At 37.6% G+C, this 27,315-nt stretch overlaps 1 protein-coding gene across 4 annotated transcripts in view; it reads left to right on the forward strand.

Moving 5' to 3' along the window:
• BRWD1 (bromodomain and WD repeat domain containing 1) overlaps positions 1–27,315 on the forward strand; it is a 118,038-nt gene that overhangs the window by 58,006 nt on the left and 32,717 nt on the right. For 2 of the 4 annotated variants that reach the window (XM_036072653.2, XM_036072651.2), the window contains exons 20-32: positions 1,176–1,269; positions 5,508–5,639; positions 11,508–11,602; positions 13,314–13,503; positions 15,849–15,974; positions 16,064–16,171; positions 18,770–18,894; positions 19,564–19,646; positions 23,836–23,947; positions 24,583–24,644; positions 25,168–25,323; positions 25,549–25,669; positions 26,576–26,701. In XM_036072653.2, the coding sequence (XP_035928546.1) occupies positions 1,176–1,269; positions 5,508–5,639; positions 11,508–11,602; positions 13,314–13,503; positions 15,849–15,974; positions 16,064–16,171; positions 18,770–18,894; positions 19,564–19,646; positions 23,836–23,947; positions 24,583–24,644; positions 25,168–25,323; positions 25,549–25,669; positions 26,576–26,701 (1,530 nt within the window). Of the gene's footprint in view, positions 1–1,175; positions 1,270–5,507; positions 5,640–11,507; positions 11,603–13,313; positions 13,513–15,848; positions 15,975–16,063; positions 16,172–18,769; positions 18,895–19,563; positions 19,647–23,835; positions 23,948–24,582; positions 24,645–25,167; positions 25,324–25,548; positions 25,670–26,575; positions 26,702–27,315 lie in introns of all 4 variants that reach the window. The other 2 variants (XM_036072650.2, XM_036072652.2) reach the window with 2 other exon arrangements.

A 27,315-nucleotide genomic window follows, 5' to 3' on the forward strand; every position in this document is an offset into this window, starting at 1 on the left:
AAAGGGAAGCATACAGCTATGGAGTAGAATTCCATTTGGCTGCGAGTGAAAACCTTATATAGTTCCTTAAATACACATAAAATTGGTGACACAGACCACTTGTGAAGGGCTGAGTCTGATTTAGAGCTCCCCTATAGATATAGTGTTGCTCAGTGTTGCTCATCTCCAGTGGGCTGGAGATGTACCTTGAGGAAAATGCCCTAAGGTAAAAACTGAAATCAGTTTTTACCTTAGGGCATTTGTGCATATTCTCTTTCTGAGCATCTGCTTGTATCTTGGATTATGGCCAATATGTCAGTTTTGAAACTGGCCCAAGTGGGGTTTTAAAGTGAACACAAACACAAAGCCATATGTTTTCAGCAAGGTTCAAATTAGAGAAAAAGGACATTTAGTCACTTGAATTCCCTAACCATGGAGAAGGAAAAAGAACTTCAGTACCTTCCTCATGGTGGAAGGTCCCTTGTTTTGAAATTGGTCACTGTAACAATCTTTTGTATCATGTGAGTTGAGAGAGAGAGGTGATTAGAAGTACTAGTAACACTGCTGTTCTGATTTTCTACAAATTATAAAACATGCAGTTTGAATAAATTTGGAGGAGGATTCTGCTTTTATTTCTTGAGAGAAAGTAATTGCAGTCTTGGAAAATTCATAGGGAGATTTTGAGTAGCTAATATGAAAAATCCTGTTTGAGTTGACTATACTGGGTCAGTGAAAATATAAACAATTATTTCTGTATTAAATATGAAACATAGGGAGTGCCTGGGTGGCTCAGTCCGTTAAGCGTTTGCCTTCAGCTCAGGTCATGATCCCAGGGTCCTGGAATCAAGCCCCATATCAGGCTCCCTGATCCTCCGGGAGCCTGCTTCTCCCTCTCCCTTTGCCTACTGCCTCCTGCTCGCTCCCCCTGCTTGTGCTCTCTCTCTGTCAAATAAATAAAGTCTTCAAAAAAAAAAAAATGAAACATAGGACCTCCTAACTGCCTCTGCGATTATATTAAATTTCTAACATAAAGTATAGCTTGGTTTGTTTTATTATAACTTTAAAATTTTTCTGTATTAATTTAAAAAGTATATAACCTTATGCCCAAAATCATAATGATTATTTTTTTCCTCTTTATATCCTTTACTTTATCCATCAGTTCACTAACCAATATAACTGGATACTTATATTTGTAGGAAGTTGGAAGACTTCAGAATAGAGAAAGGTGAAGAGGAAAGAAATCTTTATATAATAGGAAGGAAAAGGAAGACTCTCCAGCTCACACAAAAGGTAACCTAAAATCTGTTTTCTTAGGAATAACTAGAAATTAAACTGAATTTGTACTTTTTTTTTTTTTTTTTTTTGGATCGGTGAGAATATTAGTAACTTTTGCCTGAAGTAGGATATTTCTTGCTCAAGGTCTTCTGTTTTGGATTTAAAATAGTAGACATAAGGTTGTACAGCTGTTAGGAAAGAGTAGTCTGAATGAAACTTGAGGGAAGGACATAGCTAATACCTAACAGTGCTAAAGGATTCTAGAAAACTCCTGTCTGATGACCACTCAGGTTAAGAACTGGAACATTACAAGCCCATTGCATGCATTTCAGGTCCATTCCCACTCGCTAACTGCCACAGCTAGCCAACCATTTGATGTCTAAAACTGCTGGTTAGCTTTGTCTATTTCTGAAGTTTGTCCAGATGATGCATTTAAAAAAAAAAACCTTAGATGTTACAATGATTTGTGACCCTCCAAAGCTCATTGTCCCAAAGAAAATCTCATTCCTTAATATTTAGGTTCTCTTGATTTTCATGAGCATCACATGAGCAGCATTAACATTGATTCATGGAAGATGCCCAATGTTTGCAAGATCAGTGCTATAGAACTTTGTTGGAAAGTGGTTGTGTTTCCAGGACTTGCTCTCAGTTGACCTCTCAGTCTTGAAGGCATGTCATGACAGATGGCCTGTGCATGCCTAGCTGCCATGACATGCCTTGTCGTTTCGGCTTGATGCTTGATAATTTTGTATATGACTTGGGCTTTGAGAATGAAGTAAAAATAGTGTTTAATTTAAAAGTGATTTAACTCATTATGTCAAGTCTGAAAAGAAAAAACATGTTGACTGGAATGAGTATCTTTGGCCTGAGTTAGGATGTTTTCTCATGAAAAAAATTTGAAAGTTAAATTCACTAAAATAATTTTTAAGAAACTAATAAATTTTTTCAGTTGTTTTACTTTTGCTGGAAGAATAAGTTCTGGAAGATTTTTAAAAATTTGATTACATTGCTGTTCCTTATGTATTCATAGTTTTCTAATTTGGATATATTATTTGATATAGTCTATGCAATTATATTAAAATTCAAGGAATAGTTATAAAGCTAAATGTGAAGTGCTTTAAAGTTTTCAATTTAATTTCTAACTGAAAAATTAGGATTCTTAATCCTGTATTGAGTAAAAAGTCTAAGCTTTATACTTAACCATCTTATATACAAAGCCCAGTTATATACATACATAAACTGACCACATAGGTCTGTGGCATTACATTTTGTGGGGGAGCAAATTAGGAAAAAGTTCAGAGTTTCCTGTAGGGTAGTGATGTTGTAAAAATGTCAAGAAACACTAACCTAAGTGGAATCCTGCAGTATGCAATCTTTTGTATCTGGCTTAGTCATTTGGCTAGATGAGATTTATCTGTGTTGTGGTGAGTAGGTGAAGTCCATCTGTTTTCATTGCTGTGTAGTATTCCCTTGATGAACATGCTGCTACTTAGTCTGTTCTTGAAGGACATTTGGGTTGTTTTCATGTTTGACTATTAGTCATAATTTTCCTTTCAACATTTTGTATATATCTCTTGGTATCTCTCTGCGTGTTTCTTTTAAGTACATGCCTTGGAGTGAAATTTTTGGATTATAGGATATGTATATATTCCACTTGGTAGTTTATGCCCCGTGCCATTTCAGAATGATTGCACTTCTACCTGTAATATGTGTGAAAATTTCATTGTTTGTAGATTTCTCTCTTTCTACTTGTTTTTCTTTATATGGTTTGTAGCTATATTATTTGTTACGTACACATTTAGAATTTCCTTTTTCCCTACTGAATTGAACCTTTTCTCAGTATTTTCACCCCTTATTTCTAGTAGTGTTTTATTCTCAAAATTCTTTATACAGCTATGCTAGCTTTCCTTTGGCTCGTGTTTGCATAGTATATGTTTCCCTCCTCCTGACACTGCAGTTACGTGTATATTAGACTTTTACTGCTGATTCCCTTTTGTTAGGCTGCTGCTTTTCTGAATTTTTTTTCTGACCTCGATTTCACCTTGTTAGTTCTGTTTAGCTGTGTGTGTAATCTGGTGTTAAACCCGTTGTGTTCTTAGTTTTAGTTACTGTATTTCTCACTTCAGAATTTTTATTTAGTCCTTTTTTAGGGCTTCCAGTTTTCTGCTAAAGTTCTCATTATTTTAATTTCTTAAAAATCCGTGTCTGATAATTTCATTGTTTTAATATCTTGTTCCCCTGTTTCCATTGCTTGTTGATTTTTTTCTCATTTTTTACCATCACATTTTCTTTGTTACCTGTGGTTTTGACTGAATGTTAAATGTTAGAGATAATTGGAAGCCTAGGATGATATTTTTTCCCCTGGAGAAGTTTTACATTTGCTTCTGGTAAGCTGCTAGGGCCGCTGTCCAGCCTGTATTGCCTTAATCCAAACAAGGATGGGGCTGTAGTTCCTTTGGATTACTGTTCATCTGTAGTTTACTGATAGGGCTAGGCAGTACCCTTTGATCGAATAGCCAAAGCCTAGAGTGTTCTCCCACACATAGGAGGCTCTGAATTGCAATTTTTTGTTAGCCTAACTGGTTTAATCTGTCAGTGTTTTGCTTACCTGTTCAACCTGTCAGCTTCCTCTTCCAGAGTGAAATTCTAGGTTTTTCTTTTGTTGTTTGCACTCTTTTTCCTATCTTGGGCCTACAGTTCTTTATAGGTTTATTAGGTAGATGCCCTCAAACTTATTTTTTAAAAAAATATATTTTGAGATATTTTCTTGTCCTTACTGGTAGTTTGGTCCACCTGTGTTCACAAATTTCAGTCATGAAACTCATTAATAGGAGTTTTTGTTTTAACAAAAATCAGTACTGACAAATTAAGGAAAGCGCAATTCATTTTATTTTATTTATTTATTTATTTTTTTTAAGATGTTATTTATTTATTTGACAGAGAGAGACACAGCGAGAGAGGGAACACAAGCAGGGGGAGTGGGAGAGGGAGAAGCAGGCTTCCAGCCTAGCGGGGAGCCCGATGCGGGGCTCGATCCCAGGACCCTGGGACTATGACCTGAGCCGAAGGCAGACGCTTAACGACTGAGCCACCCAGGCGCCCCAGAGCGCAATTCATTTTATTTATTTTTATTTTTTTTTAAAGATTTTATTTATTTATTAGAGAGAATGAGATAGAGAGCATGAGAGGGGGGAGGGTCAGAGGGAGAAGCAGACTCCCTGCCGAGCAGGGAGCCCGATGCGGGACTCGATCCTGGGACTCCAGGATCATGACCTGAGCCGAAGGCAGTCGCTTAACCAACTGAGCCACCCAGGCGCCCGAGCCCAATTCATTTTAAAAGCAGCCAGTGGCATACTGAAATGATAAGACAGATACCAGTGATTATCACACAGAAGGCACTGATGTGAAAATTAATTTGTATATCAATTCAAGGAATATGTGCTTTCATTGAGTGATTTCACATACAACTTGGGTGTTTGAGGAATAGCAGGCTCCCTCCACCCTTTAAAAAAAAAAAAATTGCAGCCAGGGCACTTGGGTGGCTCAGTTGTTGAGCGTCTGCCTTCGGCTCAGGTCATGGTCCCGGGGTCCTGGGATCGAGCCCTGCATTGGGCTCCCTGCTCCGCGGGAAGCCTGCTTCTCCCTCCCCCACTCCCCCTGCTTTGTTCCCTCTCTCGCTGTGTGTCTCTCTCTGTCAAATAAATAAATAAAAAATCTTTTAAAAAATGCAGTGTATTATATTTGGATGCTTTTTAAAGATTATTTTGTTTTGATAAAATATATTTTAAAAATTCAAGTGGAGCTGAAAAGTACTGAAAACAAATCTTCTAAAAATTTAAAACCTGGAAATAAGTGGGGTTAATATTTGAGGATTATTTCAGATATTTTTCTATACCTCTGTTCCTTAATGTTGGTGACAGCATCATAATATACGAATATATACTTACACTTCTAAGATGTATATTCTAGGGGGTATCTCTTTTGGGTTGGTTGTTGTTATATTATTAATGCCAAAACAGTTAACTTAAAATTTAGTTTGGAAAATGCTGATCTAATGTGCCTCATTTACCATGTCTTCTAAGTACCTTAAAAGTAAAAATGCCAAGTTTAATTTATGTGTGTGTGTGTGTATTTGAACTGTTGTTATTTTTTATTTTTGCCTTAAATTCCTTTTGGAATTTGAAAAAATGCCCATCTTGCTGACGCTTGTACTTATTTGGGTGTTGATTTTCGTCTGCATGTTTATGTTTCAGTCTGACTCGGTGGTTTTGCTGTCACAGTCTAGGCAGAGGACATGCAGGCGCAAATACCCAAATTATGGTAGAAGAAATCTTGGCCGGCTTGAGTTATCTTCTGGAAATGAATCTTCAAGCTCTATGAGACATGTGAGTCTTGTAACTTTAAATTATATAAAGTAATGTTCAGTAACTTGTCTTAATTCTTTCCTTTGAATCTGCCAAGAGACTAGGATGAATTTTTAGCAGCTTTGTTGAGATACTTACCATACAAGTGTATAATCCAGTAGCTCTAGTATATTAACAGAATTGTGCCATCATCACTACTATTTAACTTCAAAATATTTTCATTTCCTCTAAAACGAAATCTTAGACTCATTTGCAGTTACTTCCCAGCCCACCTCACTCAGCTCCTGGCAACCACTTTCTGTCTCTGTGGGTTAAATTGGCCTATTCTGGGCATTTTATATAAGTGGAATCATACAATATGATTTTGTGACTGGCTTTTTTCCCTTAGCCTAATGTTTCCAAGGTTGATCCATGTGTAACATGTATCTATGCTTGTTTTTGGCTCTAAGGAATAATGCAGCTTACTAACAAATAGGTTTTTGATTGAACATAAGGTATCATTTCATTTGGGTATCTATCTAGGAGTTCGTTTGCTGGGTCATGTGGAAACTTTATGATTTAATCTTTTGAGGAATTGCTAAAAGGTTTTCCAAAGCAGCTGCACTATTTTATATTCCCATCAGTAATGTGTGAGGATTCCAGTTTCACCACATCCTTATCAGCACTTGGCATTGTCTGTACTTTTGATTTTAGCCATCCTAGTGGGTGTGAAGGGGTAGCTCACTGGTTTTGATTTGCATTTCCCTAATGATTAATGATGTGGAACATGTGCTTATTTCCTGTCTATCCTTGGGGAAATGTCTGTGCAAATCTGTTGCCCATTTTTCAGTTTGGTTGTCTTTTTTTATTGCTGTGAAAGTTCTTTATTCTGGATATGAGTCCTTTGCAGATACAGGATGTGCACATATTTTTTCCCATTCAGGGCGCTGGCGTTTCACTTCTTTGATGGTTTGTTTCCTTTGAAGCACAAAAGTTTTATGAAGTTTGGTGAAATCCAGTTGATTTTTTTTTTTTTTAACTTAGTTGCTTGTGCTTTTGCTGTCATATCTAAACCTTTCTCTAACCCCTTTGCTTGACTTTGAATAATCACATGGAATTACGGGTCTTCATTTTGATTTTTTGGGGGAAGCCAATATTTTTATAAAGAGTCTTTAAAATTTAATAATAGAACGTTAATATTTTCTAATCAGTAATGTTTTGAGGTTTGAAATGTTTCATATGGATAGACAAACAATTCATTTAATTCTGTTACAAAGCATTAAAGTAGTAGTTCAGCACAGGGTTTGAGATTAAATCTAAATTCTTCCACTCGGACAAGTTGTTTAACCTTTTTGTGCCTCTGGCCAGATCTATAAAAGCAGTTAGTGGTAACATATGTTTCTCAGAGATGTGAGAACTTATTTGATTGTGAAGTATTTAAAACAGTGCCTAATATCCAATAATGCTAGCTGCTATTATCACCAGCCTATTAATTTAGCTGATTTTGTTTTATGTAATGAGACTGTTTTTACATTATTTTCTTATTTATAGTGAATTGAGCATGTTTTAACCCTTTCTTAATAGTTTCGGGTAATTATGATAAACATTCCCACCTATCCTCACTAGTTTCTGGTTTATGCTTACTGTGTTTTTTCTTCATACGTGTGTATTTTATTGTTTCTCCTTTTGTACACAAGGTAGAGCATACTATAGATGCTCTTTTGCTCTAGACTTTTTTCACTTAAAATATTCTTGAACCCACTCCATATCAGTTCTTAAATATCTTCCCCGTGGTTTTTTAAGAGTTGCATCACACGTAATTGTGGGCTTGTAATAGTTTATTTAACTACTCTCTTACTTATGGGCATTTACGACATTTCCACTGTTTTTGTCATAAATAGTGTCACAATGAATACTCTTTTTGTCTTTGTATGTAGTTTTGTCCTGTCGGAGATGTAATTTGGGAGTACGTTCCTGGGAATGGGATTGCTGGGTCCAAAGATAGATTCCTATGAGTTGTATGAGATAGTGATAAAAAATTCCTGCTGAAGGAGGGTTCCAACCTGGCGTTCCTACCAGCGGCGCCTTGGAATGCCTGTTTCCCTACCTGTTAGCCAACAGAGTGTGTTATACTTGATAATTTTTCCTAGTGTAATGGGTGAGAGATGGTGTCTTAGTATAGTTTTATTTGTATGTTTTGGCTGTTCTTTTAGTGTCGTAAAATATATATAACAAAATTTATCATTTTAACTATTTTTCTGTATACAGTTCATTGGCATTAACTACATCTACAGTGTGTGCAGCCATCACCACTGTATGTTTCTAGCACTCTCTCATCATCCCAGACACTCTGTACTCATTAAACACTGACTCTCTATTTCCCTTCTCCGTCCCTGCTAGCCTTTCTTCTACTTTCTGTCTCTCTATAAATTTGCCTATTCTAGGGACTCCTGTCAGTGGAATCATGCAGTATTTGTCCTTTTGTCTTTGGTTTATTTCACAGAATAGGTTTATTTTTACTTTTTCATACTACGTGTGAAGTTGTTGAACATCTCTTCATATATTTAGAGTGGGTTTTTTTTTAATCCTTATGCACTATGTATTTATGTCTTTTGGTCATTTCTCTATCATGTTTTTGGCCTCTTCACTCTCCCCCGCCTTAATTTTTATCTTTCTTTGGGGGTGGGTCGGGATGGGGCAGAGGGAGAGAGCGAATCTTAAGCAGGCTCCTGCCCAGCGTGGAGCCTGATGCAGGACTTGATCTCACAACCCTGAGATCATGACCTGAGCCGAAATCAAGAGTTGGACGCTTAACCAACTGAGCCACCCAAACACACTCCCCTGCCTTTTTAAAAAGTTCTTAATAACTAGGGATTAATCTGTAGTTTGTAAGGTGCTGGGTGTTTTTTCCATTATGGCCCCTAAGTAGTTATTACTTTGCATAGATGAAGGCTTCTGATTTCAGTAGATTTAATTTTTTACACATCCTGCTGTGTTCCTGAATTGTTGGGTTAATTTTATCATTGAATTCTCTGAGGTTTTTCAGGTATCTTCTCCTTTGTACAGATAGTTTTACCCCTAATTTTTGTACCTCTCATTGATTTATCTAATTGCATTGTTCAATTCTTCCAGCACAGTGCTGAATAGTAGTGGAGATAATGGTCCGTATTCCTGTTGGTGGACACATGTCTACCACTTTCACATTAAGTAAGATGCTTTATTTTATGTGTCTACAGTATACACATATATTTTATTTTGCCAAGGGGATATCAACGAATGCTTATTTTCTTATGTTCTTTTTGAAATACCAGGATTGATTATAGATTTTTTTCCTTTTTAAATCATCACTGGTATGAATCTTACAATTCTTGTCTTTATATCTGTTAATTTGGTGTGTTTTAAGTAATGGGGAACTTTTTAAACTAATGCAAACATAGATAATACGGAATGTTAAATCCACTTGACCTTTTAAAATAAATCATAATTTTGGGACACCTGGGTGGCTCAGTTGTTAAGTGTCTGCCTTCGGCTCAGGTCATGATCCCAGGGTCCTGGGATCGAGTCCCACATCGGGCTCCTTGCTCACCGGGGAGCCTGCTTCTCCCTCTACTGCTCTGCCTGCCGCTCCCCCTGCTTGTGCTCTCTCTCTCTCTCTGACAAATAAATAAATAAAATCTTAAAATTTTTAAAAAAATCACAATTTTGTGTTTTGGTGTCGTTGGTTTTACTTCCATCGATATTCATTCGCCTGTGTTGTTGCAGTGAGGTGAGGGGGAGTGGGGGGGTATCTCTTGTGGCTGGTGGAGATGGGGTGTGTGTATGTGTATGTGTGTGTGTGCGTGTATGTGTATGGCAGCAGGATAGAGATTGTGGCATTGTGTATATGCATGTTGGTTCCATTCCATTTTGGTTTGGAAAATACTGATGGTAGAAAAACTTTAAGGGCTTTCTAGTTAGCCAGATTTTTAATTCCAGTTCCTGCACTTACCCTCCTGTGACCCCAGGCATGTTACTTTACTTTTCTTAGCCTTGGGTGTCCCTATAGATGAAGAGCTAGTAATATACAGGTAGGGACCTGGGAGACAATACAATACTCATAGGCAGGGTGGATCCAAGTTTTGTGGGGTTGAAGCTTGTGTAATTTTAGAGATTTCTTCTTCTTCTTCTTTTCTTTTTTTTTTTTTTAAGAAAAGTAACTCAGTTTCAAGTAGATACATGCTGCCTTCATAGGCAAGTTAAATCAGAAGTCTCTGAAACTTAGTGTTGTTAGTTTTCTTAATTCTGCCTCTGTTACCAGAAGTGTTTGGAGAGTTGGGGTAAGACATATATGACATTTCATAGGGTGTATGGTTTCTAGGTAGTAGCTTTGAAGAGTTTGTTTTTATTACTGTGCTTTAAAAAAAAGTCCATTTGAGCATGAGAAGCACACTCCTGTTTAGTAGTTCTGTTGTGCTAGGCCTAGAATCTGTACTCGTGGAATAGTGTTGGGCTCACATTTTGAGAAACAGTTTGTAGAGTATGTTGACTTTACATTTTGCCTATTCAAATGAAGTAAACAAAAGTAGATTTTTTTTAAAGGATTTTATTTATTTATTTATTTATTAGAGAGATTGAGAGCACAGAGGGAGACTGAGAGGGAGAAGCAGACTCCCGCTAAGCAGAGAGCCCGATGCGAGACTCGATCCCAGGACCCTGAGATCATGACCTGAGCCGAAGGCAGATGCGTAACTGACTGAGCCACCCAGATGCCCCCAAAAGTAGATGTTAACTTGAGATTTTGTCTTTAGAGTTTTGGATCTCATTGACATTTTCATTATCCATTATCAAAGCTGCTAACGTAAATGCTGTTACAGGAAAAGGTCCTGTCTCAGTTTAAAAGTACCTGCCTGGGATCCATGGCCAGAACTTAAAGTAGATTGCAACCGTTAGCTCTGTGGGACTCAAAAAGTTGTTTGTTCCATTCTCTCCCCTTTATTGACTTAAAAAAAAATTTTTTTTTTTGTATATGGTCAAGTAGTGTTTGACAAAGGAGCAAAGACAGCTCAATGGAGAAAACATAGTTTTTCAACAAATGGTGTTGGAACGACTGGATATCCACATGTAAAAAAAAAAACAAATCTAGAGAGAGACTTCTCACAAAAATTAACTCAAAATGGATCATAAACTTAATATAAAACGCAAAACTGAAATTTCCAGAAGATAGCAAACAATAAAATGTAGGGGACCTTGGGCAGTGACTTTTTAGATAGAATACCAAAAGCACGATCCATTAAAGAAAAACGTGACAAGCTAGACTTCATTGAAATTAAAATCTGCTCTGGGAAAGATACTGTTAAGAAAATGAAAGGCAAGCCTATTGACTGGGAGAAAATACTTGTAGAGCTCCTGTCTGATAAAGGGCTTGTATTTAAAACATACCATGAATTCTTAAAACACATTCATAAGAAAAAAAAATCCAATTTAAGAATCAGCAAAATGCCTGACACCTCATCAGAGAATATCTATAGATCACACAGAAAGATGCGCAACGTCAGTCATAGGGGATGGAAGTAGAACGACGAGGTCCCATTGCATACCTGTATCACGATGGCCTGAGTCCAACAATACACTGAGAACATTCACATTGGCTTTTTATGAACTTCACTCAGAGAAGGGCTGGCTGCACTAACAGTAGTAGCGTTAAGTCTTAGACTCTGGCGCCTTGTGCCTTGATAAGAAAAAGAATCTAGTAAAGACATTTACCTTTTGTTTTTTTAAGTCCATTTAATTCTGTTTCTTGCCCGATGGCCTAAGATGATTAGGACGAAGTGCAGTTTTTCTTGACTTGTGTTACTTAATCTCCAAGATCAGGATTTTTATTTTATCTACCCACCCCCCCTACCCCCCTACCCCCCACCCCCTGGCCAATAGGAGACTTCCTGTGATCAGAGTGAAGGCTCTTGTTCTTCTGAAGAAGAAGAGTGGAGGAGTGATCGAAGAAGTGAGAGTGACAGCGAGAGTTCGAGGTACCTGCTTTTCCTTGTTCCATCTTTTCAGCAGTTTAGTCATAGGCTTGGATGCAGTGGGACTCGGGTGGCATTCAAGATGTGAGAGCTCATGTCTGTGGGACAACTGACTGTTTAGTACATTTAAAAGCAGGAGAAAACCAGATTAACAGTTCTATAGAAAATATTTTGGGTATTTTTGACTGTAAACATTTGAGCCAGCAGGACGTAGGGTGTGTGTACTCAAAATATCAGTCTAGTCTTGGGCTGCATTTATAAAGAGTAGTATCCAAAGTATATGTGGTAAGACCATCGTTCTCTTTATTATTAGTTAATGCATGTGTTGACATTTTGCTTAGTTTTGGTATCCAAATTTCATGGGTTGACCAAGATGTTAACATCTATTCCTCCTCTTGGTAAATAAATGTCAACTTCACCTTTGGCAGATGCTCAAGCCAGAAACCTGGACCTCTTTCTCTTTTCACAAACATATCCATCACCACATCTAGGAAGGTGCCCCTTCCAAATATGACTCAAAGTATCTTCTGTTTCCATTGGTCCTGTGCTCGTCTAAACCACCATACTCTACTCCCTGTATCCTTTCTTGACTTCTTTTATTCCATTATGATTAGGAGCTGGAGTGATTTTTAGAACACCTGTCTTTTTTTTTTTTATAAATTCCTTTTTAATTATGAAACAGACATGATAAAATTTACTCTCTTAACCAATGTTAACTGTATATTTCAGTAGTGTTAAGTACATTCATATTGTCTTGCACCCAGTCTCCGGAGCTCGATGCAAAACTGAAACTGTATACTCATCACTGTACACAGGGATTCTCCACTTCACACCCCCATCCCCTGGCAACCACTGTTCTGCTTTCTCTCTCTATAATTACTGTCTTTTAATTCAACTTTTCTTGAGTTTTATTATACAAAGCAGGTGCTCTTAAAATTTTTCTAAATAGCTCTTTTTATAATAAACAGCTCTTGGAAATGTGTTAGTGTGAGTGGGTTTTATTGAGCCCGAGAGGTATGTGGTTGGCCAGTGATGGCCCAGTAGAGCCCTGTGTCATCCTTTTCTGTATTTGCTGAAGCTAGTAGTGGGCAGGGGGCTCGTTTTCTGGATCTAGTTTTCTGTTTGACTCTGCTTCTGCTCTGGGGTGGGCTAGGACCAGTTCCTCTCGTGGACCTTCTGTCGTATCAGGGAAGGGTCCCCCTCTTGGCAAGAAGCTCTGACCACTTACAGCTTTCTATTTGTTGTGGCTTTGTTTTCCTTGGGCTTCTCGGTCTGTTCACAGATGTTTTTTCATTCTGGTTAAAATTTCTAGTCTATTCCTGAGCTACCTCTCATTCGGGGTGGGTAGGGGGGGCCTACTCTTAATGGCTCTGTGTGATCTCTTCTGTTTTCATAACTACACTCCGTCTTCTGAAAGGGGAATCGTTGGTTGGCTCTAAATGTTGTCTTCCACGAGGTCTCCTCTATATTATACTTTAAAAAAAGTTCCTCAGGCTTACATCCTTTCCCTCATTTCCAGTGAAGGTTTCTCTCTTTCTCATGATCTCTGGTCATTTCAGTATTCGCTGATGGTGAAGGCAGATTGTTCAAGTTAAATCTTCCCAGGATCTTTCCTTCCTTCCCTCTTCATCTCTTCTCTTAATGTTAGGTGACTGATTTGCTCTCAGGGCTTAGATTCTGGTTCCCTGCAACTTACGCTGTTTTCCTTTGCCAGTGACTCGTCATCTCGATACTCTGATTGGACCGCCGACGCAGGCATCAACCTGCAGCCACCTCTACGGATGTCATCACGTCGGCGAGTTACCCGTTTTTGCAGTAGTTCAGAGGATGAAATGTCTACTGAGAATTTATCTCCTCCAAAAAGGAGACGAAAGAGAAAGAAAGACAATAAGCCTAAAAAAGAGGTAAAAGAGGTATATCTTTAAAAACATTTATTTACACTTTTTATAGGTGTTTCTGTCCATATTTAGAAATTAAAAATCTTTGGGAAATTGGAGCTTTTACATTCTTTTGGCACTATTAAGTCATCAAGACTCAAATGTAAAATGGAATTTATATTTGGAAAAGCTACTCTTATTATGAAGGCTTCTCTGTCGAATCTGCCGCAAATTGGCCTTGGCACCGACTCCTTCCCCAGTTTGACATTTAAAGGGGGAGCCCTGTTTCGCTCAGAATCCCACCATAACTCTTTATTTTCTCCCGTTAATTTCAACACCAGAAATGTGCTTCAGGGCATTTTAAGACACTTTCTTCTTCTTTCATCTGCTGTTGCCATGTTTCCCAGATGCATCTGGTATGTTCTCTTTCATTTGGCAGGTTCACACACTCCTCCTAATTGTGCCTACTCCTTATCATATGCGCAGTGCTTGTGTCGTGCAGGTGGTGGCCATTATTTAAAGATGCCACGTCCTTGTACTCGTTCTCTATTGCTGTGTAACAGATGACCCTGAAATTTAGCTCCCTAAAACAACAAACATATACTCATGTTTTGATGAATTGGGAATTTGAGGGCTGATTAGCTAGGTGATTTTTGGCTAACAAGGTTGCAATTATCACATTGGCTGGAGTTGGCAGCTGTCTGAAGGTTTGACTGAAGCTGGCTGATCTTCTTTGAAGCTTATTCATTGGGCAGTTGGCTGGTGGACTCAGTTGCTAACCACATGGGCCCCTCCATAGTGCTGCTTGAGCATCTGCAGGACATGGTGGCTGATTTTCCCTAGAGCAAGTGATCCTGAGGTGTAAGCAGGGGGTGAACCCTAATGCTTGTGACAGCCTAGTCTTCGAAGCCTCTCGTTACTTCTGTTTTATCTTCTCTTTGTTAGAAGCACTTCCAGCCCACCCTCCAGTGGAGATGTGGCTGCACCTCTTGAAGAGGAGAGGAGGAGAATCAAAGTTTGGTCATGTTTTAAAATCACCAGTTTTATTTTTTTTTTATTTTTTTTTTAAAGATTTTATTTATTTATTTGACAGAGAGAGACACAGCAAGAGAGGGAACACAAGCAGGGGGAGTGGGAGAGGGAGAAGCAGGCTTCCCGCGGAGCAGGGAGCCCGACGCGGGGCTCGATCCCAGGACCCTGGGATCATGACCTGAGCCGAAGGCAGACGCTTAACGACTGAGCCACCCAGGCGCCCCTAAAATCACCAGTTTTAAAACCTCAAATCAAGAGGAGACTCCGTGATGATTAGTTCATGGTGAAATTCAGAAGGGTGTGTCTGTAGAGAGGCTGTCTGTTGAAGAGGATTTAGGTTGGAAATTAGGCCCCTTCTCTGTAGGATGTAAAGTGTTAGGAAGAATCTATGAGAAATTCAGGAGATGCTAGAAAAGTCCTAGGTAAATCTACAATGCTTTCACAAGTGATACGTTCCTGTGTATGTTAAGGAACCAAATATGTATGCTATTTAAAAACTAATTATATAGCAGCGATGTCCACAATAGCCAAACTGTGGAAAGAGCCAAGATGTCCATTGACAGATGAATGGATAAAGAAGATGTGGTACATATACACAATGGAGTATTATGCAGCCATCAAAAGGAATGAGATCTTGCCATTTGCAACGACGTGGATGGAACTGGAGGGTGTTATGCTGAGCGAAATAAGTCAATCAGAGAAAGACATGTATCATATGACCTCACTGATATGAGGAATTCTTAATCTCAGGAAACAAACTGAGGGTTGCTGGAGTGGTGGGGGGGTGGGAGGGATGGGGTGGCTGGGTGATAGACACTGGGGAGGGTATGTCTGTGGTGAGCGCTGTGAATTGTGCAAGACTGTTGAATCACAGACCTTTACCTCTGAAACAAATAATACATTATATGTTAAAAAAAAAAAGAAGATAGTAGGAAGGGAAAAATGAAGGTGGGGGAATCGGAGGGGGAGACGAACCAGGAGAGACTGTGGACTCTGAGAAACAAACTGAGGGTTCTAGAGGGGAGGGGGTTGGGGGGATGGGTTAGCCTGGTGATGGGTATTAAAGAGGGCATGTATTGAATGGAGCACTGGGTGTTATATGTAAACAATGAATCATGGAACACTACATCAGAAACTAATGATGTAATGTATGGTGATTAACATAACATAATAAAATAAAATTAAAAAAACAAAACAACAACAACAACAAAAAAAACTAATCATTAGGTGACCTGCCCATAAATAGTCATTCTCAGTGGTGAAGTTTCTTTTGTTTTTCAATTAAACAGTGTATGCATGCCCTTTCTCTTGAACTAAACTTGTTCTCTTCCCCTTGGCAGAACTTGCGAAGAATGACTCCGGTGGAGCTTGCAAATATGGAACATTTATATGAATTTCATCCTCCAGTTTGGATAACTGACACCACACTTCGAAAGTCTCCTTTTGTTCCTCAAATGGGTGATGAGGTGAGAGTAATAAAATTTAAGAACGTGAATATGGACCATAAGAAAATATTTTACTGTTAGGTTTTAATGTAAATATATGCTTTTTTCAGGTAATATATTTTCGACAGGGTCATGAAGCTTATATTGAGGCTGTCAGAAGAAATAAAATATATGAACTGAACCCTAACAAGGAGCCATGGAGAAAAATGGATCTCAGGGTAAGATGATATTTTTAAATCATTAAACATTTAGCACATGTATAGTTAAATATTTATAAATCCATTAAAAATAAACCTACTGGAGGCATATTTCATTACTATCTTTCCATTGATTTCCTACTTACAAACATTTCTGTTGTCACCTTGTAAGCCTTAAGATCCAGTAGGAAGACATGTTTGTCAGTGGGCGCTCTTTGTGTATTGCTGACTGGTGTATAAAATTGTGTGTTAGAGTCTTTCAGGAAGGCATCTTGGCAGTATATATCATTAATCTTAAAATGTGTATAAGTACATATTCAAAAGAAGTACGGCTTTTCAAGAGAGGAAATACAAATTAAAAAGGGTTGGACCCCATGCATAAGAGACTAGATTGATGAAAACACTTGCGTACCCCTGTACTTAACCAATTTTATAAATTTTTTTTTTTTTAAATAACATTTAAAGAAAGAAACTACCACATTTCAGCAAGTAGCAAAGGTTTTGGTTTGTTACCAGTTACTCACATTGGTGACAGGGTCCATGGAACAGCCCAGGCTTTCTGGAGGCTATTTTGACAATTGGAATTGAAACTGAAGAATATTTCGATGTTTTAATTCAGTGATTTTACTTCCAGTAATTTAGGAAACAACTGGAAATGTATGTGAATTTATGAGCAAGGCAATTTCATATCACTGTTTATAAAAAGAAAATATTAGAAAAAATCCAAATATCCTATGGTATTGAATGAATCAAATCATGGTACATTCACAGAATTGACTACTAGGTGGAGCCCGCTGCTTAATTGAGGCTTTTAAAATATTTGTTGAATGAACAACTATTAAATTTTTATAATTTATTACTAAGAGGAGAAATGGGATGTGAAATGTTGTTTGTGGTTAAGATAAAAATTTACAGACATATATCTCAACCAAAATAAATACATCAAAAAGTCAATAGTGATTATATGTGGAATAGCACTACAGTTGATTTTTATTTTGTTCTTTATACTTATATGTTTTTGATACTTTGAGTAACTGTTAGAAGATGAAAACAGCTGTTAGCAAAGATAGCCGTTCTTAACTCCCCTTTAACTTAGTGGCTGTCCTTCTTGAACTTGGGTTGAGTTATGTTCTGATTTATGTATGTCTGTCTCACTACTGAGTCTTCTGAGTACAGTTGATCCTCATTATTCACAGATTCCATATTTGTGACTTTGCCTACTTGGTGTATGTTATTTGTAACCCAGAATCAATGCTCAGGATGCTTTCTGGTCATTTGCAAACATGCACAGAGTGGCAAAAAATTAGATTTGCGTGACCAGCATGTTTCCAGCTGAGATTGAGCAGTGGTGCCTTCTTATTTGAGCCCTCATCTCATAAATAAGGGTCCTTTTTGCAGTGTGTTGAATGCAACAGGAAAGGATGTTTACATTTTTATGCTTTTTGTTGGTGACTTGCTGTTTAAAATAGCCCCCAAGTGTAGTGCTTAAAGTATTCTACAGTGTTAGCACAAGAAAGTGATGACGTGCTTTATGGAGAAAGTATGTGCATTAGATAAACCTTGTTTAGACCTGAGTTATACTGCTTTGGGTTGTGAGTTCAGCACTAATGAATCAATATATTAGATGAGGTGTCTTTACACAGAAACACACAAAACAGGGTTGTGTATCTCTAGGAAGAGAACAAAGCTGGAAAGAAATTCAGATTGTTCACAGTAGTTGCTTTAGATATTGAGCTGGTTAGTGACTTATATGTTCCTTCTTAATACTTATGGTATATTTTTTTTCCTTTTTAAAAAAAATTTTATTGTTATGTTAATCACCATACATTACATCATTAGTTTTTGATGTAGTGTTCCATGATTCATTGTTTGTGTATACCACCCAGTGCTCCATGCAGAACGTGCGCTCTTTAATACCCATCACCAGGCTCACCCATCCTCCCACCCCCCCTCCCCTCTGGAACCCTCAGTTTGTTTTTCAGAGTCCATCATCTCTCATGGATTGTCTCCCCCTCCGATTTCCCCCCCTTCGTTCTTCCCCTCCTGCTATCTTCTTCTTTTTTTTTTTTTAAACATATAATGTATTGTTTGTTTCAGAGGTACAGATCTGTGATTCAACAGTCTTGCACCATTCACAGCGCTCACCATAGCACATACCCTCCCCAGTGTCTATCACCCAGCCATCCCATCCCTCCCACCCCACCCCCCACTCCAGCAACTCTCAGTTTGTTTCCTGAGATTAAGAATTCCTCATCAGTGAGGTCATATGATACAAGTCTTTCTCTGATTGACTTACTTCGCTCAGCATAACACCCTCCAGCTCCATCCACGTCGTTGCAAATGGCAAGATTTCATTCCTTTTGATGGCTGCATAATATTCCATTGTATATATCACTTGTGGTATATTTTCTAAGTATCCTTACATTAGAAACAGTATTAAATGTCTATCCTAAAAAAGATGTGAAGATTAACATTAGCAAAAATTATTGTAATTAATGTTAAATTGGAAGCTAAATTGTGAGTTGACTTACTGTGGCAATATGGAGAATTATAATCTTGAGGAATTGTTCTGTTTTAAACCATTTTAAACACTTGCTCTTTTAAAAATATCTGTTAAAGGATCAAGAATTGGTCAAAATAGTTGGAATACGATATGAAGTTGGGCCCCCTACACTCTGTTGCCTCAAACTGGCATTTATAGATCCTGCAACTGGAAGATTAATGGACAAATCTTTCTCTATTAGGTATGTGTTACTATTTTTTTATGGAATTATTTAAATTTAGATTTTTTTCTCTAGCTGATGAGCGTGCCCTTTCCATAGCTGCAGGGGTAGAGCACTGTAGACAGCCTGTGAGTTAAGGTTCCCGGTAGAGGGGAGCCCACTAGAAGTAAAGATCATGTGCTGTAGCAGCAGTTACGCACTGGCATGTTTTATACCTTTCCCCGTGCCACTTAAATGTGTGGAGAATTTTGGCCTGGAGGGGACATTTCTTCTGTCTTCATTTTTGAGAAAATGTTAGAATAAATAATTTGTTAGGCCTGTGTTGTCCATTATGGTAGCCCTTAGCCCCTGTGGCTCCTGAGCACTTAGAATGTGGCGGATTTCAATTGAGTGTGATGTTAAGTGTACACACTAGATTTTGAAGACTTGATACGAAGAAAAAGATTATGTAAAGTGTCTCATTATTTTGTGCTGATAACATTGTGAAACAGGATTTAGGGTATGTAAGGTTAAATAAAATACACTCTTAACATTAATTTTACTAGCTTCTTTTTCACTTTCTTTTTAATAAGGCTAGTTGAAAAATAAAAATTACAAGTGCAGCTCCTATCCTATTTCTTTTTGACATTTTTGCCCTAGACTATAACCTGCTACTCAGGGAGTTTAACAGTTTTTTATATTTCTGTTTAGGTATCATGATATGCCAGATGTTATTGACTTTCTTGTATTGCGTCAATTTTATGATGAAGCAAGACAGAGGAATTGGCAGTCTTGTAAGTCCATCCTTACTGAGTTTCATATGCCTTTAGAAGACGATCTCTCATTTTACTGGTCATAGTGCTGCTTAGGTGCATGCAGACATGTAAGTCATGCAAAGATACAAGTGACTGGAGTATATTTTGCTTAGGGCTTGGTACTTACTTCTCCTTAATACCCTTTTTAGCCAAGCACCATTTCTTGTATTCTTACAGTAGCGGACGTTTTGAAGGGATTATTTCTTACTCATTGATTATATGCTAGAATTGACCTTTTATTTCCTTTCAGACTTCCTCGCACTGCCTTTTTTCTGTCTTTTTAATGTGACTGGCATAATTCACAAAATTATTCTATGATATAAAACAATCAGAAAGGCGAAAAATAATGCAAATTTCACACTGATAATGTTCTGGTATACCAGAATATTTTACTTTAATGTTGTTATCAACCCAAACTTAAATAGGTTGACTTGAGGAAACCATTCCTCTAAAAAATAAATTCATAAAACACACTTTATAACCCTGAGACATCTGGCTGGACAAAAAAGTCGAATTACCTCAATGTACATGCTAGCTTGACTGTGGTTTTTGTGGTGACCATTTAGGGTGGGCTGGTGGGCTCCTTTGCTTGACTGTGTAGGTCATTAATCTCCATGGGACAAAATTGATGATTGTAACCAGGCCAGGTAATACTACTTAGCAGCTGTAGTGTAGTACCCATTTCATAGGGGTGCATGTGTTACTTTCAGTTTGGAACGCTGTCTGGGGAGCTCATGTGTGGAGCTTGACTTGAATCCCTTAGGATCGTTCATTCTCCTTTTATCAGTTTTGGTCTCTTAGAAATACTAAGTTTTATCAGATCTCTTATTAGAAGTATTAAGTTTTACATCTGGTGTACACATTTGTAAATGATTTTAAGACCTCATTAATTTTCCTAGTTTTTGTTGCCTTTTTCTACAGGTACTACAAATAGGTAAATTTTAGATAAATTCCCCGAGCCATCCCTATTTGAAACGAAAGATTGTCAGGGAATGTGGCCGCTCTTAGTAGACTGTTTTTAATGGTAATGTCCACTCAAGTAGTCCGCATTATTTTGGGACTAGAGGTAAAGGAAATTTTTCTTGAAGAAAAACATCTAGCCACACACAGAAACAACAAAAACCAAACTCGAGTCATCTGGAATGTGTGGGAGTTAACAAGTCCTATAGCCAGATTCTGAAGAACTGTCAGGTTTCCCATCTATTATGGGATCTATTCCCATCTATTTATCCAGCCCCCATGATGTCTAAGTTGGAAGCTGTCCTTTTGTTCCACCAACATGTGCATCCAAAAATTGTTTTAAACTCCGTTCTCTTTAGCTCAGCTCTAGAGATGGATTCCCACTTGCCTCTTGCAATTTAGTGGCTTTGTTTTATTTTTGTGGTTGAGAAATGGATCTTCTAATTAATTCAGTTTTGTTCCCCCATAAAGTCTTACCTGTTCTCTTGAAGTTTGAGGAGTACTATTAGAAGAAGTTGCTTGATTCTGATTTTCCTGTATTGAAAGCTTTAATCAAGTTCTACCATACTGTCTTTACTCAAGTTTATCCTACTTGTATAGGCAAAAATAGGTTTGGTGTTTTTTTTTTATGCTTAAGTAAAAGCCAGGTTTTACCTTCAGAAAAGCGATTTATTTATTTATTTATTTATTTTTAAAAAGACTTTATTTATTTGTGAGAGAGAGAATGAGAGCGCGAGAGGGAAGTGGGTCAGAGGGAGAAGCAAACTCCCCGCTGAGCAGGGAGCCCGATGTGGGACTCGATCCCGGGACTCCAGGATCATGACCTGAGCCGAAGGCAGTCGCTTAACCAGCTGAGCCACCCAGGTGCTCCAAGTGATTTATTTTTTAAAAAATTTATTTAAGTGATCTCTATACCAAACATGGGGCTCTAACTCATGACCCTGAGATTAAGAGTTGCATGTTCCTCTGACTGAGCCAGCTAGGTGCACCCAGAAAAGTGATTTCTTAAGGCTCCTTTTAATTAAAAGTGTTATCTTACACCGAAGAAATACTTTTATTTAAACTGTGAAAGTATCTTCTAGTTTTAAATAAATAAGGAGGAAAAATATTATAAAGTTAATTCTTGCTATCAAAGACTGGCTTTTTTATAACCATGAATTTATGTTAGGCATCTCAAAATGAAGCCACTGGACTTGTTATTACAATAATATCTATTACATAAATACTGTGGGTGATATTTATGTTAAATTAGGTTATTTACATTACATAATTGGTAAAAACCAGGGTATTACATCAGATTTTTACTGTATGCCTTTCATTTAAAAAGTTAGAAGAACTTACCAAGATTTTTTTCTAAAGATGAAGTTCTGTTTTAGAATATTTATGTTAATGAAATATTATCAAAAGTAGAAATTTATTAGTGGCAGAGAGGTGGGTAGAGGGATGAGGGACTTACGGGTTTCTGATGATTTTGGAAAATATGAAATATACATAAAAGTCAAGTTTACATGAATTTGAAAATAGATTAAGAACCTCAAAGCAGGTGCCTGGGTGGCTCAGTCAGTTAAGTGGCTGCCATTGGCTCAGGTCATGATCCCAGGGTCCTGGGATTAAGTCCTGCATCAGGCTCCTTGCTCAGCGGGGAGCCTGCTTCTCCCTCTCCCTCTGCCTGCCACTCGCCTTGCTTGTGCTTGTGTGCTTACTCTCGTTCTCGCTCTCTCTCTTTCTCTCTCTCAAATAAATAATTAAAAAAAAAACCCTCTGGGACACCTGGATGGCTCAGTCGGTTAAGTGGGTGCCTTTGGCTCAGGTCATGGTCCTAGGATCTAGTCCCGCATCGGGCTCCCTGCTCATTGAGGAGTCTGCTTCTCCCTCTGCCTGCAGCTCCCCCTGCTTGTGCTTGCTCTCTCTCTGACAAATAAATAAAATCTTAAAAAAAAAAAAAACACCTCAAAACAAGTAGCTCTGATAATTGTAATATTGCTATTTTTTTCAGTTTTACAGAATTCAGTGTAAGTATACTTTGTTTAGTTAATACTGTTTGTGGGTATTTTATTACGTAAGTATTCTCTTTCTTGGGAGTGAGATGTAGCATTAATTTTGATTGATACCATTTCCATAAAACTTTCCTTGAAGAAAGAACTGTGAATCTACCAAGGATAGATAAGTGACTTTTTTTGGTTAGTGATTTTGTTTTGAGAATGGTGGAAAGCATGGGAAGGAAAAGGTGGGGTTATTATAGCAGTCTGTTTCTTTTGTAATATTTGTGAAAAAGCTCACATACAGCGTGTTCCTCAGAAGCGTTCTTACAGAATACATTCAGAAAATGACTGAGGTTAGTTGGAGCACTCTCGACAGTTATTTGGGTTTGTAGAGGAGTCCTCCTAATATCTATTTCCCTGCTTCTATTACATCCTGCTGAGATAAAGGAATATTTGGATGTTTAATTTTTTTTTTTTTTTTTAAGAGAGGGAGGTGGGAGGGTCAAAGGGTGAGGGAGAGAGAATCCTAAGCAAGCTCCATGCCTGAAGTGGGGCTCCATCTCATGACCCTGAGATCATGATCTGAGCTGAAACCAAGAGTCAGTTGCTCAACCGACTGAACCACCCAGGCTCCCCCGATTTTTTAAATAATCAATATGTACGTGTTTCCAAGGGTACATCTAGAACTGATTTTTATTGTGAAGTCTTAAGAATTAAAACACTTTTATGTGGCAATATTTATATAGGAACAACTTTAGAATAATCATGGATTAAATTCTCATCATACTTTCATATTTTGTTTTATTCTTCAGGAAATATATATTTCAGAGCTGTATGTATTTAATATACTTATTAAACAAGTATTTATTGATAGTACACATTGTTATAAAAGATTTTTGAGTTTTATTAAACCTTGTTCTTTGTTTCATGTTGTAAAATGTAATGGAACTTATTTTGGGGGTAGGTGTTTAGATCCACCAAACAATAGCATTTAGTCGTAACTATTTTAGTCTGTTATACTGTTTGGTTATATGCCTTAAGGAAATTAAGTGTAACATTGTATCTTTTTACATTGACTTTATCACTGAAGATTGCTGGAAAGTGGGGAAGGGTGGCTAATTTTAAGATAAAGAAGTAATTTCTCTTTTATCTATATCACGGTACTTTATAAATTAAAAATGTTAATCTTGGCAAATTGGTGTCTCAGACTCGGTCATCTCTTACAGGTGACAGGTTCCGATCTATCATTGATGATGCTTGGTGGTTTGGGACAGTGCTAAGTCAAGAGCCATATCAGCCACAGTACCCTGACAGTCATTTCCAGTGCTACATCGTTAGGTCTGTATGCAGTTGAAAATTAATCCTCTATAAACATTCATTCATTGTGGTGGGTGGTTTTATGAAGAACTATTATGTTTCAGGTTAAAGACTATGATTTAGTCTGTCATTGAGTCCTATCAGTCTCCTCCATGCAGTATCTCTAGGACGCCCCTGTTGCTTCCCATTCGCCAGTACCCCCTTGGGGCAGGCTCTTCTTGCTTCCCTGGGACCATTTCTGTAGCCACCTGGTATTTCCTCAGCGTAATACTGCAGGATCCTTATTCCAGGAGCACACATTACATCATTTCCCTTGTTTATGGAAGTCTGTGCTGCTTTCCCATTGGCTGTGGAATAAAGTCACATTCTGAAGTGTGGCATTCAAGGCTCCATGGTTTCTTTGAGTTTTTTTTTCTTATACCTACCCTGTGTAAAGCCACACAGGATTTCTGGCTTTGTCTTTGAACCGCCATACATTTTTATACTTTTTTCTCATAATATATCCTCCTTAAAAAATCTTACTGTTAATATTTAAACCTTTATTGCTGCAAAAAGGTTTTCACATTTTCTATCCTTTACTTTTGTAGTGGATACCTAGTTATTAGCCACAAGTCATTTTTATGAGAGGCTAACTGGACTTCTTGTTTTTTTAACAGGTGGGACAATACTGAAATTGAAAAACTTAGCCCATGGGACATGGAACCAATTCCTGATAATGGTATATAATTTTTAAATAATGAAAATATTTTACCTATGTTTTGAGTTTGAGAAGTGTTTTCAAATTATTATGATAACTGTGAGCTTTACTAAAACTCCAGAGAATTAATGTGTGTCTGGCTCATTAATTCTTACCCTAGGCTTCCAGCTTTATACTGACTGCATCTTAGTAGCCTCACTATCCTTTCCCATATAATCCTGGCTGGTTATTTTGCAGAATTTCTCTCAGTTTGGGCTTTGCTGATATTTATGCATCATCCGGGGTTCGCATTTTTGGCACTAGCGTTACAGAAGTGATATGTGGTCCTTGGTGCATCCTGTCAGGAGGCACATGATGTCCATCTGTTCTGTTACTGAAGCTGTTAACCTTCATCTTGTGATTTAGGTGGTGTCTGCCAGGTTTCTCCGCTGTAAAGCAGCTACTTTTTCCTTTGTAGTGTCTTGTTTATGAGTTTTGACAACTTAAATATAGTGTATATTTGGTTGATTATTTTTCTTTTTGTTCTTTTTAATGTAATTCATAGTTGATCCACCTGAAGAATTAGGAGCTAGTATTTCTGTCACTTCAGATGAGCTAGAGAAACTGCTGTACAAACCACAAGATGGTGAATGGGGTCAGAAATCGAGAGATGAAGAGTGTGAACGAATTATTAGTGGCATAGATCAACTTTTGAATCTTGGTAAGTTCTTTAGTGTGAAGTTTCACGTTCAAGTTTTCCTTTCCTCAAAAGTATTTTAAAATTGTAGCAAGCTGTGGTTGTGTTCTTCACTACAATTTCTGTTTGCTACTTTTTGGTTGGGCCTGCAGTGTTAAATGTAGCTCTATTTTTAAATCATTTGTAGAGGAATAATCTCTTAAAAGTAATGAACTTATTGATCAAGAGTTCTTCTCTCTGCCTCCACAGACATAGCTGCAGCTTTTGCAGGTCCAGTTGATCTGTGTACGTATCCGAAGTACTGTACTGTGGTAGCTTATCCAACGGATCTGTACACAATTCGAATGAGACTCGTTAATCGCTTTTACAGGTCAGTAGAAACTTCCTTTACAAATAGTTTGAAAGGGTCTTTGGTCGTCCTGACCAGAGTGAACGGAAGTGGTGGTTGATGGTGATAGTGATGGAGTGGGAGCTGATTAGCATTACTTTCTGTTGCATTCTCTTCTTTCATGATGGTCATTTGTGGTCTTATGTGTAAGACACTGTTAGGTGTTTAGATGAGAAATACCGTGTTTCATTCCTCAATCTTTTGTAGTCTCCTTTTCTTATGAATTATGCTAAGTAGTTAGATATTGTATTTGTTTTTATTTGCATGTTAACATTCCTATTTAGCAGCTCGATTTAAAGATAAAATTTAACTTGGTTAAAGATTGGCCTTTGAAAGATTAATTCCCTAGAGTCATCAGCTTTTTATCTTTGGCTTCTAGAGCACTGGTAACTGTAAAGTTTCTTATTCTCGGTGATTTTTTTTCAAGTAATTTATGGTATTTTTTATAATTCATCTACTTCAAGAAATTACCTGTACAAAAAACTGGCTTCTTACATTGTTTGTGTAGCCAAACCTGGGAATGTGCATTTGTTCAGAAACCACTTTGCCAGGTTACTCTCTCAGGATTAATGGTATCTAACACATTTTCTTCATTGAGTAGCTTCATTTGTATCTCTAGACAAGGTGAAAGGGAGGGTTGCTCTGTTGGTTTTCTGGATTAAGTGATCTGTTAAGATTTTTGGTTTTTAAATGTATTCTCTATGGTTTAGCTTCTGATATAATTGCTTATGACTGTGATCAGGTTGGTAGCATTAGAAGGTTATTATTCGTTGTAACTTTGGCACTTAGATTTAATAATATATGCTGGCTTAATTTTTTTTTTTTTTTTTACTTGGTTTCTGTCTTTTCATTTTCTATGTCCTAAATTGCCTACTTTTTATTTTGAAGGAGGCTATCTGCATTAGTTTGGGAAGTCAGATACATAGAACATAATGCCAGGACATTTAATGAACCCGAGAGTGTAATTGCAAGATCAGCTAAGAAGATAACTGACCAACTTTTAAAATTTATAAAGTAAGTTATCTCCTATTACAGATGTTGTGAAAAAGTGACTTTTCATATTGTACCTCTTGCAGCCAGCCAGTTTATAATTTTTGCTCTCTGAATTATACCTTTTCAATGTGCTACATTAAATGACATTTCTTTACATACATATTGTGAACATAATTTCAGTAAAGGCATGAGAAATTGAACAATCCAGATTTTTCTATTTTTTAAAACTTTGAACTAATTTTATACTATAGAGAGTTGCCCTATAAATACCCTTCACCCGGTATCCCCTTAGGTTAACATTTTTCATACCTGTGGTGTCCTCATGAAACATTAAATTTTCCTTGGTGTAATACTAATGACTGCAGTCCAGAACGCCTGTGGATTTCCTCAGTTCTTTACACCAATAGCCTTCTCTGTCTTCAGGACCCAGTCCAGACTGCCATAGCTTTCACGTGTCTGCTGTCTGTGTGTCCTTTCATCTGTTGCTTGGCTTTCCTTTCTTTCCTGACCTCATCATTTTTTCTCAACGCTTCTTTTGTGGAGAGTATTGAGTTTGGGTTTGTGAGATGTGTTGTCATGACTAGATTGGTTTTCATCTCTTTGGGGTTGTATCCCATGAGCGTGTTTGTATAAGA

This window comes from Halichoerus grypus, chromosome 1 (genome assembly GCF_964656455.1).
Source record: "Halichoerus grypus chromosome 1, mHalGry1.hap1.1, whole genome shotgun sequence".
NCBI classification, from domain to species: Eukaryota; Metazoa; Chordata; class Mammalia; order Carnivora; family Phocidae; genus Halichoerus; species Halichoerus grypus.